Below are 13,618 nucleotides of genomic sequence, written 5' to 3'. Positions count from 1 at the left end.
AAAGAAGGAGGATAAAGAAAAGAGGAAAAGGCAGGAGAAGAGTAAAAAGTGTGCAAGACACTTAGCTCTGTCTGCGTGTATGTCTGCACATCTGTTCAGGAAGTGATTTTTTTTAAGGAATACCAAACAAACAAAAAGCAATTTTAGCAATTTTCTTCTTAGTGCAAGATTACGTAAGCCTTCTTTTTGATTGCGAGTTTCGTATGTGTCTCAGACCTTCGTCACAGTCAGAAATCCATCAGGTTCATCTATTTGCATTATGGAAATATATTAAGAAGGAAGACAGATCTGTGGAATTTCATTTGGTTGCTTGAGGCACAGATGTCCCTTTCCCTTACCTCTCTTACAATCATAAAGTCTAGAACACTGATCTTTAAAGATCGTGATGACAGAAATGGAGATTCTCAAGATACATGGTTTTGATCGCACATTTGTCTGCCGTGAACCACTCAAAGCAGGAATGAGGAAGTGCATACTCTAATGCTCAAATGAACCATTGGATTTCTCCCCTTTCTTCTCTTTGATGTGGGTCCAAGGGAATCCTTGGTTTTTAGTTGCATAGCCATAAAATGCTGTAGGATCTTCCTTGGCCAAACTATATTTTTTAGAATTGTTACTGCTAAAAAGAAAATACAAATGTCCATCCTATTATATTTTACATATAATAGGATGTACTATTGTACTATAAAGTGTCACAAGACAACAATTGGAGTGTTTCTATAATAAACAAATATATGAGTTATACTGGATTTAAGACTAAAGACTGAATTAGATTTAATGCAATGTGATGTTTACACTATTCCTTGTTACGATATATATATATATATATATATATATATATATATATATATATATATATGAATGAGAGTGATGGAATCCTGGTGACTGCCAAAACAACAAAACTAAACACCCCACAACCTCGAAAATTGACAACACAACCCATCATCCACGCCTCTAGGTTGATACAACAAAAAGAAAAGAAAAATAAAGTCCTAATTAGGGGGAGAGGAATAATTGTTTTTATCCAATTGCTGCCAGTTAGAAGGCTAAGCTCTGCCCACTTGGTCTCCTAGCAACCCACTCACTCAGGGAACAGGCAGAGTTAGGCCTCACTTAGGCCTCTTCCACACTGCCTATAAAATACAGATTATCAGATTTTAACTGGATTAGATGGCAGTGTAGACTCAAGGCCCTTCCACACAGCTATATAACCCATATAATCTTATATTATCTGCTTTAACTGGATTATCTGGACTCCACACCTTTACCCTTTACCTTAACTACCACCAATTCCTCAATACTTTATTTCCCATACCACCATACTGTGCCACAGCAACGCGTGGCTGGGCACAGCTAGTATTGTATATACTAGACTGAGGGTTGAATAAATCCACCTGGACACTATATATACAGATTACCTATACTGTATTATACTTTGCTTGTATTGATACCATAATTAAGTTTAAGATTATTATTTGGATTAACAACAGGAATGGAGTTACAGTCAATTACCGGGTTAATTTAAACCCAATTCAGACCCAAGATGGTTTGAAACAGTAGTTATTTATCTATATAGTATTTTATATACAAGTTGATGTTACAATCGCAACATACAAGTAATTACATTACAATAGAAGTGTATAACAATAACATAACTTACTTTGTATTATATTATATACCATACTTTTCCTTTTTTGCTGTGAGAGAATTGCCGTCTACAGAGATGTTGCCCATGCGATGCCCAGATGTGTTAGCTCGGAGGCTTCTCTCATGTCCTCGTAAGCTAGAGTTGACAGATGGGAACTCACCCTGTCTTGCAGATTTGAACCGGCAACCTTCAGGTCAGCAACCCAACCTTCATGTCAGTAGTCCAGCCAGCACAAGGGTTTAATCCAGTGCTGTGCTTTCAAGTCATTTGCAGACTATGTGAGCATAACATATCACAGGGTTTTTCTTGGCAAGGTTTGTTTATTTGCCATTGCCTTCCTCTGAATCTGAGAGACTGAGACTTGCCCTAGGTCACCAAGTGGTTTTCTGTTGCCGATTGGGAATTCAACTCCTGGTCTCCAGATTCATAAACCAGTGCTCAAACAACTTCACCACACAGGCTATAGCAGTGGTTCTCAACCTAGGTTTCCCAGATGGTTTTGGCCTTGAATTCCCAGAAATCCTAACAGCTGGTAAACTGGCTGGTATTTCTGCGAGTTGTAGGCCAAAAACATCTGGGGATCCTAGGTTGAGAACCACTGGGCTATAGGGAACTGTAGCATTGGTCCCACAATGGCGTGTGAGCCATTCTCTTTTCATACTGCCTTCTATGTTACTGAATACTATTATCTTTTCCAGTGACTCATGTCTTTTTATGATGTGTTCAAACTATGACAGCCTCAGTTTAATCCTATTGTCTTCAAGGGAGCCTTGGGGCTCGATTGGCTCTTGGATCCATTTATTTGTCTTTTTAAGCAGTCCACAGTATTCATAGAGCTCTCCTCCAGCATCATAAATACGTGAGGGGAAGTCTATAAAGATGTGAGAGGAAGTCATAGGGAGGAGGGAGCAAGCTTGTTTTCTGCTGCCCTGAAGACTAGGATGCGGAACAACGGCTTCAAACTACAGGAAAGGAGATTCTATCTGAACATTAGGAAGAGCTTTCTCACTGTGAGAGCTGTTCAGCAATGGAACTCTCTGCCCCAGAGTGTGGTGGAGGCTCTTTCTTTGGATGCTTTTAAGCAGAGGCTGGATGGCCATCTGTCGGGGGTGCTTTGAATGTGATTTTCCTGCTTCTTGGCAGGAGGTTGGACAGGATGGCCCACGAGATCTCTTCCAACTCTATGATTCTATCACATTTTAAAAGAGTAGATTTTCTTCCCGTCAACTTTCTTCATTGCCCAGCTTTCACAACCATCCATAGAGATGGGAAAAATGCTAGCACAGACAATCCTAACTTTATTTTTCAGTGATTAATCTTGACACCTCATGATCTTGTTTGGCTCCTTCATAGCTGCCTTTCCAAGTCCCAGTCTTCCCTAATTTCTTGGCTACAGTCTTCATTCCGATCAATGATTGAGCTAAGTACGGGGAAATCTTGAGCTATTTCATTGTCTGCTTAAAAGCTATGCTAATCAACTGTGATCATTATTTTTCTCTTCTTAGTGTTCAACTGTAAACCTAACTCTTCTGCCTTCTTCCTCTCTCAATACGCCCGGAGAAAGATTTTTGAGAAACGATGTGAATATGCAGTTTGAGAATGAAAGAGCTTTCTTTCTTCCTCTGCTGTCTCCTTTCCTTTTTGAGGAATGTTTTCTTGTTGCATAATAGCTATGGTCTTTTAAACATTTGCTAATTTAGAATATATGCCAGATGTTCCATCAGTATGCTGGCCCTTGTTTTAAAGAAAAAGGATAATAACAAGACCTCTGTACATCTTCCTCTCTAACATTAGGGCAGCCTGTCTCTTCATTCTCACCCACGCATCATGGAAGTGGGGAAAAGGGTAAAGCTTTGCTCCTTCAACCCTTGCATTCCCCTATTAGTGGACTCTCTTTTGAAATGGGCTGATGAAGGAACAGAGACCTATGGCCCTTATGATTTCACAAGTGAAAATATGGACATGATTTCTTATACTTAATACTTAAACTAAGGGTTGTTCCCTTCCCTCAGGTTTTGTCATAGCCAGGGAGGAAAAAAAAATCATTTTCATATTCTCCCTTCATATGAGCTTTTATTTTTCTGGCTTTTTACGTATGAAAAAGATCTTGGAGTCCTCGTGGACAACAAGTTAAACATGAGCCTACAATGTGATGCGGCAGCGAAAAAAGCCAATGGGATTCTGGCCTGCATAAATAGGGGTATAGTGTCTAGATCCAGGGAAGTCATGCTCCCCCTCTATTCTGCCTTGGTCAGACCACACCTGGAATACTGTGTCCAATTCTGGGCACTGCAGTTGAAGGAAGATATTGACAAGCTGGAAAGCGTCCAGAGGAGGGCAACTAAAATGATCAAGGGTCTGGAGAACAAACCCTGTGAGGAGCGACTTAAAGAGCTGGGTATGTTTAGCCTGCAGAAGAGAAGGCTGAGATGAGACATGTTAGCCATATACAAATATGTGAGGAGAAGTCATAGGGAGGAGGGAGCAAGCTTGTTTGCTTCTGCCCTGGAGACTAGGATGCGAAACAATGGCTTCAAACTACAGGAAAGGAGATTCCACCTGTACATCAGGAAAAACTTCCTGAATGAGCTGTTCGGCAGTGGAACTCTCTGCCCCGGACTGTGGTGGAGGCTCCTTCTTTGGAGGCTTTTAAGCAGAGGCTGGATGGCCATCTGTCAGGGGTGCTTTGAATGAGATTTTCCTGCTTCTTTCAGGGGGTTGGACTGGATGGCCCATGAGGTCTCTTCCAACTCTACGATTCTATGAGTCTATGATTCAACTTCAGTCTCTTCTGATTGTGAATATGTTTGCAAAATTTAATAAAACTATCTTCTAAAATATTTTTGCAATTTTGATTGAAATTCAACCTGTCATTAAGGGTTGCCTCAAAGAGTAGTGTGTGTCCTCATTATTTAAAAAGCAAGTTGTGTTATGGCTCACCCTTTAAATGATTCTGAGTCAGATACAGACTACGAATTTGCAGCAGCACTAGTATATAAGAGAAAGGCAGGACAGGACCCCAAGCCCCAGCAGATAAATGGTGGTTCTGCCTCCCAGCAAGGTGAAACATACACTGAGATAGTACTTACTTTTAAGGAGTAGTAGTAGTAGTAGTAATAATAATAATAATAATAATAATAATAATAATAATAATAATAATAATAATAATACTTTTATTTCTAACTCGCCCTCTCTCCCTGAGAGGGCTCAGGGAGGCTTCCAAAACAATTCTAAATTAGCAAATGTTTAAAAAACCATAGCTATTATGCGACAAGAGAACATTCCTCAAAAAGGAAAGGAGACAACAGCGGAAGAAAGAAAGCTCTTTCATTCTCAAACTGCATATTCACATCATTTCTCAAAAACAGACCAACATATTTAATAACTAAACAACAGGGACTACCAAAAAGATGTACAGATTGGCAACCACTTCTAGATTTTATTAGAAAAGAAAAGAAAATTACTATAATATAAATACAGAACATTAATACATTGGCAGCAACATTAAGAAATACATGAATATAGGGAAGCTAGGACATAAACAAGGAAGGATAGAAAATGGGACGGATTTCCCATTGGATCAAGGACAATATAGATATGGATGGAAGTGAACAATTTCCTCCTCCCCTTCTTTTCTTCTTCTTTCTCTCTTATCCATTCATCCCTTTTATCCCCATTCCCTCTCTTTTTTTCTAGAGACCTTATGTCCTACTTTTCTAACGATTAAAGTGTTCCCCCACTTTTATTGTAATCTTATAAAACTGTAAATAATGTCCCATACAATATAAAATAACACCTTAATTTCACATTTAAATGAAAGTAAAAACAGATAAAACAATCCCCGTCAAGCAAATGGACTATGGCCTCATTGAATGCATTGAGCAGTTAAATTCTGTTTAAATATAGGAGCATGAAATCTAAGAATATACAACGACAAGTGGCACTACAAATAGATAAATGCTAGCAGGGTGATAGGGGCCATGAGATATTACTCTGCTTCCTCTCCATAAGCTAAGCACACAGGTATGTTTTAGTTAAAGGAGAGGAGTGAAAGGGCAGTTTTAAACTCCTTAGGGAGGGAGTTCCAGAGAGAAGGAATGACAACGAAGAAGGCCCTCTCTCTTGTCCCACCAGACATGCTTGGGATGGGGGTGGGACTAAGAGGAAGACCCCCTCCGAAGATCATAACTGCTGTGTAAGGTTATAAGCGGAGATGCGGTTCCTCAAATAGTCTGGGTCCGAACTGTTTAGGGCTTTGTAGGTAATGACCAGCACTTTGTATTTAGCCTGGAAGCAAACCAGCAGCCAGTGGAGTTACCACAACATGGGAGTTGTTCTCTCGCTGCATGGTGCTCTAGTTAGTATCCTGGCTGTCAATCTCTGAACCAGCTGAAGCTTCCAAACTATCTTCAAAGGCATCCCTATGTAGGGAGCATTGCAGTAATCCAAGTGGGATGTGACTAAAGCATGGACTACCATGGCCAGATCTGGTGTCTCAAGGTACAGGTGCAGCTGGCGCACAAGTTTTAATTGTACAAAGGCACTCCTGGCCACCACTGACACCTGGGGCTCCAGGGTCAATGATGAGTCCAGGAGACCCCCAGACTGCAAACCTGTGACTTTGGGGGGAGTGTGACCCTGTAATCCTGCATCCTGGTCCACCTTCCAGTGGACCAGGAGTACATCCCTCTTATCTGGATTTAACTTCAACTTGTTGGCCCTTATCTAGTCCATCACTGATAACAGGTATCAGTTCAGGATCAGGATGGCATCCTTGGCTTTAGGTGGAAAGGAGTAATAGAGTTGGGCGTCATCTGCATAAATTTGACACTGATCTCCAAAACTTCATGGAGTAATGGAGAGTCAAAAAGATTGCTATTAAACAAGAGACATGAATTAATCAAGCACTGGTTGTGTGAAGACAGCCAGCTATAAATATCCTAGTACTTCCCTGGCAGATTGTTGCTCACAACCAACCTCTCTGGCTCAAGGCTATCAGACTTTCAGGATTTGTGTTTCCTTTGTGCCATTGGGCCTTATCATTGGGCAAACACTAGCTTGGGACCTCCTCCTGCCTTGTTTCCTGGAATTCTTGTCTTGTTGCTAATGATAGCCCTCGGGCTACTCTCACCATTGTAATAAGATACCTGTGACCCACAGGGAGCGGATACTGGCCTGATAACTGCTTTCTCTCCTTGATCTCTGTGTGATTGTTGGCTACATCAGGCAAATTTGGGAGCCCTGCGGAGTCTGAGAAGAGCTTTGGAGTTTGAGAAACACCAGTCCACCAGATGGAAATCAAGTTCTTCTCCACCTCTGGCTCAAATCAATAGCTGTTCCCATCATGAAGAGGACCCTGTTATATCTCCTTGCCATTTGAGTATTTAAAAGGGGGTAAAATCTTAGGAGAAGAGAAGAGACGGGAGGCCTTTTTTACACTAGCAACATGAAATGCACAAAGATTCATATCTTGACGTTTAAGAACAAAGGGCTAATAAGTCTTGACACTCTCAGTTCCCCTCTCCCTCCATTCTAAAATAAATAAATCTCACATTCTGTCAATCCTCAATAAAAAGAGGTTGTGAATTTTGGTAAATTCTGAGTGAAAAAGACAAAATGTAACAAAATTGGCACTTCTTTCTAGCTCTCAAAGGGTCAAGGGCCAGTGATCACGCAGCACAATGGAAGTGGTGTTTTGTAGCTGGTATGAACCCGCTCTGGGTTTAAGTCTGGATTTGAAAGCTACTTTCCACAATGCTGAACACTAGGCCCCAAATACGTTCAGCACTCTGGACAGCTCCCTTAATGCTTGAACTAATGCTTGAGTGAATTCGTCACTTTCCTGACCGAGAAATTACGAAGTGCCATGATTGTTGAAGGACAAAGTGTCCTCCCTTTCCTGGAGTACCAGATAGGTTGTGTATGCTTCATTTTTGGGTGATTTGGATTTTGCAAACTCACTATTTCAATGCTTGCATATTATGGGCATGTTCCATTAATTTGATGAGGGATCTTCTCTTTTGTCAGTTCTTCTTGCTAATTATGAGATAGGGTTCAGTGCCTGCCTCTGAGCTTTGATATTCTCTTCCTAGGGAGGTGAGAATGATGTCCTCCTTGCAGTCTTTCTCTTGGCAGATAAAAACTATTTTTGCTATTGTACATGAAACCATAGTTACAAGGATCTTGCAGTACCTGTAGTACCATTTCAAATGGTATAGGAATATCAGAATTGAATCCCTCAGTTCTCCTGCTTGTTTATTTGAGCTCTGGATGATTTGTTATGCTTGCTAAACATCTCACATTGGTGTTAGAAGGAACCAGACTGCTGCAAATGCCATTTGGAGCTCTTTGGGAAGTGGATTGGCAGGATTGCTGGGTTCCTTGTGGGCGGTACAGACATGTGCTTGGACATTACAAGCATGCAGAGGCTGGGCAGAAACAGATGGCAAAAGAAGAGTGAGTCTGGCCATTTGTCCCATGTGATCTCAACAGGGAAGCTGAGCACCACTGTGTCTATATGTGTGATCTCTCAAGTGCATTCTAGGGCCGCTCCCAGATTTTTATATTATTATTTTTAAAAAATTCAATTTAAATCTGTGCAATCCATTCTCCTTTCAGAGATCTAAGAGAAAACATGCTGGAAATATTTTACAAAGCAAAGGCCTGTAGCATGTGTTTTGTGGGAGGGCTCAGAAAAGTTGCTCTTTGGACGGCAGTTTTCATTTCATGTTGGCTACATGATTTTGAAAATTGTAGTGCAAAAAAGAAACTAGATTTAAACTCTGTTTTGATCCTAGAAAACCATGTGTAAATTTCCAAGCCTCTTTGGTTGCTTTGGGTCAGAGCTTGAAAAGATAATTCATTGGATTATAAATCCAAGATAACTGTGGATTCAATCTTTCCACCATGTCTCCTGTATCAATTTAATGATATAATGATATATAATAATATTATACTATACTAATATTATAATACATTGTATATACATGTAATATTAATAATAATATTATGATGTAATACAATGTAATAATTATAATTCACTATTATAATTGTATATTTATATTACATGCAATATTACTAATAATATTGTGATATAGTTGTATAATATAATATATTGTATGTATATATACTTGTAAACCGCCCTGAGTCCCCTTCGGGGTGAGAAGGGCGGTATATAAATGTCGCAAATAAATAAATAAATAAATAAATAAATAAATTCAAGGAGCTGTAGTTGAAAACGTTTTGTGTACGTAATCACATAACCTTTGAATTGTAGTGGGTTATTTTATTGTTTTTAAAAAGCATGTTTTTATAATATTTTTATTTATTTTATTTCAACCAATAAAACTCCTTCTCACCTTTCAGTTGAAAATATCGTTTGCTTCCCCCATAAATAAATAAAAAAAGCTCAATTGTAACCCTTGCTGTTTTTGTTCAGCTAGGATTGTGCGTCAGTAGAGCTTCTGCATCCATCCTTAACCTCAACTGCAGCCTGGTTCTGTTACCTGTGTGCCGGATTCTTCTTGCCTTCCTTCGAGGTTCTCAGAAGGTAAGAGAGAACAATCTAACTGTCTCAAGTAGATGTGTTTATTGTTCTTCAAGATTTGCTATATAGTCTGGAGAATGATCAGAGCTGCATTCCAAAAAAGCAACTTTTCCGCATTCTGCTTTTGATTAGAGCAGTGGTTTTCAACCTGGGGTCCTCAGATGCTTTTGGCCTTCAACTCCCAGAAATCCTAACAGCTGGTAAACTGGCTGGGATTTCTGGGAGTTGTAGGCCAAAAAACATCTGGGGACCCCAGGTTGAGAACCACTGAATTAGAGGAAGGCTGGATAGCTTCCTACAAAAGTTGGAGAAGAGAAAACTGAGAAATGGCACAATATTTGTCTTTAAATATGTGAGGGAATGTATTGCAGAAGGTAGAGCAAGAATGTTTTGTGCTACCCCAGAGACTATGAACATGAATCAATGGATTGAAATTTATAAGACAAAAAGATTCCACCTAAAAAATAGGAGCAAGGTGTTTGCTGTAAGAAGTGAGTGTTTGACGGAGGAATCAATTGCCTCAGAGAGTGCTGGACTCCCCTTCTTTGGAGCTCTTTATACAGAAGTTAGATAGGAATATTTTACAAATGCTTTAATTATGTATTTCCACATGGCAAGGGAGTGGAACAGATGGCCTTTGGAGTCCTTTCAAACTTAGTGATTATGTGAAAAACACAGAATGGCCACAAGTCTTTTCTCCTTGGCATATTCAGTCTCCATGGTTAGTAACATCTGTTGGGAAGCTAGCCTTCAGACACACAGTAACTCACTGGGGGCATGAAATGATACAGTCCTGGGGCTTTCTGTTTATTTTTTTAAAAAATGTTGGTTCTACTTTGATTGGAACTTTAGACCACGGGTGGGTATTATGAGGCCCTCTAGACCAGTGGTTCTCAACCTGTGGGTCCCCAAGTATTTTGGCCTACAACTGCCAGAAATACCAGCCAGTTTACTAGCTGTTAGGATTTCTGGTAGTTGAAGGCCAAAACATCTGGGGATCCACAGGTTAAGAACCACTGTTCTAAGACACTGTTATACTATAGTGGAAATCCCATAATCCATAACCAGCATAGCCAATGGTGTGGAATGCTGTGAGATGCCATCCAATCACTATTCTTGACCTTGTTCTTAATAGTCCTAGCTAGAATACACCCACCAAATCATGAAAATTAGGTATGTTTTGACTAACCAAGTTAATTATTGATTCAGCAAATCTACTCTAGATGGTACTACCAATCCAGTTTAATCTGGCCTAAAGCAACTAACCAGAACTTACTTGACTTCTAGTAGATTCCACTTGTCTCTGTACTCTTCTCTCAGATTTTATTTTTGGAGAGGAATGCTGTAATTGTAGTTGTAGAATCATAGAGTTGGAAGAGATCCCAGGGGCCATCTAGTCCAACTATATGTCTTACAGGAAAGTTTCTCCTCTGAAGGACCACACAGTTCTCTTCTCTGCCTTAGAGAGGTACTTGTGCCGTCCGCCAGACAATAAAAAAAAACTATAAAGCTGAAACGTGCCGTCCTTTATCCGGGCGAACTGCAAATCCCTATAAGCTGTCCTAAAATATTGAACGACTGAGTCTGGAGAACTTCAAAAAAGGATGTTTATTCATACAAGGTTGTAAACCTGGCACAGATCTTAAAGTTGCAGAAAATGAAACAAATTTCCATAGGTTTTAGTTGCAGAATTATCCCTGGTTCCAGAAGGCAAAGGTGATTATAAAACCACTATACCCTAATCACGCTGCCTATATTAGAAGGAGAAACTCTTTCCTTCCCTATCTTTACAGCAAAGATTAGTTCTAGAAGCGACAGAATAACCCTGCTCCTCTAACTAGATTTCCTATTCCAGATCAATATAATTCAATACTTATCTAATTTGGATAGGCTTAGATTGGCCTGGTTTTGAGGATGATTTGTCCCAGTTAGCTTTGCACAGCTCCAGCACGTTGGAAGACTATAGCCAGAATGAAGCTCTAAAATGGAGACTAGACCCTGGTAAAAAGGGCGGTCCTAAGATGTTGCACTCTTTGACCAATCACTGCAAAGAAAACTGCAGCCAGCTCTTGCAGATTCCAAGCCACTTTTCCTAGGCTTTTGCAGCCAGAGGCTCAAACAAAATGTAAAGGAGGGAAAACAAACAAACGACCAATAGGTAAGGCAAACCATCGTCCTGGGGGACGGAACACTCCCCGCTAAATTCCCAGGATGTGGGAATTTACCAATCAAAAACATACAAACACCTTTGTATACACAACAATACAAACACTAGAACTTTAAACATCTCCAATAAGCAACACGAGGTCACTAATTGGTCTGTCCAAAATGGACACTTTGTCTCTGTTGCAAGTCTTTAATTGAACTTTCCTGACCTTACCATCCGGGCAAGGAAAGGTCTTTAATACAATGCCCATGGGCCATGCATGGCGGGGCAAGTCTTTGTCCTTTAACAACACAACGTTGTTAACCTCAATGTTGTCCTGTGGGCTTTGCCAGATTCTTCTAGCTTGAAGCTGGCTTAAGTACTCAGCTTTCCACCTTTTCCAAAAGTGGTTGGCCAAGGACTGCACCTGTTTCCACAGGGCACGGTGAGTTCCGTCCGGAACTGGCAACATGATGTCCTTCCATCCTGGCACCTTTTGTGTCAAAATAAGTGCAGGAGTCAGTGGTTGTAAGTTCTCAGGGTCACTGGTAAGGGGAACCAGCGGCCGGTTGTTGATAATTGCGGTAACTTCCGCCATAAGTGTCACCAAAACATCATGCGTCAATGACCTATGACTCAAAAGCATGGCATTAAGGATTTTGCGACTAATACCAATCATCCTCTCCCAAACACCACCCATGTGGGAGGCGTGAGGAACATTGAAAGTCCACATAATTTGTTCAGTATTCGTAAAGTTCTGAACCTTTGGGTCTCTCCCAAACCTAGACACACAATTGAGTTCTTTGGTCGCACCTACAAAATTGGTGCCACAGTCCGACCGAATTGACTTAATTGGCCCTCTGAGGGCTATGAACCTTTTTAATGCGTTTAAAAATGATGAAGTGTCCATCCCTTCTATGACTTCTATATGGACAGCTCGTATTACTAAACAAGTAAACAAAACTGCCCACCTCTTGTTATTTACAACACCACCCCTGGTTTTCCTAGTGACAACCTCCCAAGGACCAAACACATCGATTCCCACATGGGAAAAGGGTGGGTCTGTCAAAGTCCTATCCTGAGGTAGTTCTGCCATCAACTGACTTTGACAGTTTCGCCTAAGGCGCCTGCATTTAACACATTTGAAAATACAACTGTTGACCAACCTTTTGGCATTAACTACCCACAGACCTTCATTTCTAAGGGCTGCCTCAGTTAGAGTTCTACCCTGATGATGGATCCTTTCATGGTGATGCCGAACGAGCAGCAATGCAGTGTGACTATTAGGGGGTATGATGATGGGGTTTTTTATGCACGCCTTGAGTTTAGCTTTGGCTAACCTTCCTCCAACTCTCAAAATACCCTCCTTGTCTAGAAATGGGTTTAACTCATTTAGAAGACTTTGATTAGGGATGTTGAGCCCTTGCTCTAGCCTAGCTATTTCCTGCTTGAAAGCAGATCTCTGTACTGACTTGAATATGACGCTCTTAGCCTTTATCATATCCTGGACCTGTAAAGGCTCACTATCTTTGCAAGCTAAACGATGTATAAGCCTAGCAACTGCTCTAAGAAGACTGTGCCACTCCGAAAAACATTCAAAACGGTGTGGTTCCAGGCAAGATCTTTGGCCCATCTTGATTTCTGTGGTCATCTTGCAAACTTTCACCTCTGGAACGGACTCGGGCAATTCTGTATTATCGGTGGGAGAAAAGGCTGATGGAAAATTGACTTCGGTCAAGCATCTGGGGCCTGTCAGCCAACTTGAACTTAACACTCGTTGAGTTGAAGCTCCTCTGGAAGCGATGTCAGCTGGGTTGTTGCTGGTGGCGACGTGGTGCCACTGGCTAGGCGTAGAACTGGATAGAATGTTGTTGATTCTATTAGCCACATACACCTTGAATCTTTTGGTTGTGTTGTTGATGTAACCAAGCACAACTGTACTGTCCGTGTGGAAATGGACATCTTGAAACAAGTCTCCTATCTCTTGCTGGATGATGCGCCAGAGCTGGACAGCAAGAACTGCTGCACACAATTCCAGCCGGGGTATTGAAGTTCCCATAGGAGCTATTTTAGCCTTTGCCATGATGAATCCTGCGTGACAAAAATCTCTGTCCTTTTGTCGCATGTATGCCACAGCTGCTATAGCTCGCTCAGATGCGTCACAGAAGATGTGAAGTTCTGTGGTGGGTTCTATCATTACCTTACAGGGCGCAAATTGTCTGGGAACTGTGATGGTTTCCAGTCCTTCAGCTTGAGAAGTCCAATTTGCCCAAGCTGC

General features: G+C 40.9%; 1 protein-coding gene across 2 annotated transcripts in view; it reads left to right on the top strand.

The window, feature by feature from the left end:
* nox4 (NADPH oxidase 4) overlaps nt 1-13,618 on the top strand; it is a 140,780-nt gene that overhangs the window by 11,552 nt on the left and 115,610 nt on the right. For both annotated transcript variants that reach the window (XM_003219369.4, XM_062974522.1), the window contains exon 3: nt 9,087-9,197. In XM_003219369.4, the coding sequence (XP_003219417.2) occupies nt 9,087-9,197 (111 nt within the window). The remainder of the gene's footprint in view (nt 1-9,086; nt 9,198-13,618) is intronic.

The sequence above is a fragment of the Anolis carolinensis genome, chromosome 3, assembly GCF_035594765.1.
Source record: "Anolis carolinensis isolate JA03-04 chromosome 3, rAnoCar3.1.pri, whole genome shotgun sequence".
NCBI lineage: Eukaryota > Metazoa > Chordata > Lepidosauria > Squamata > Dactyloidae > Anolis > Anolis carolinensis.
This window is presented reverse-complemented; position numbering and strand designations above follow the sequence as displayed.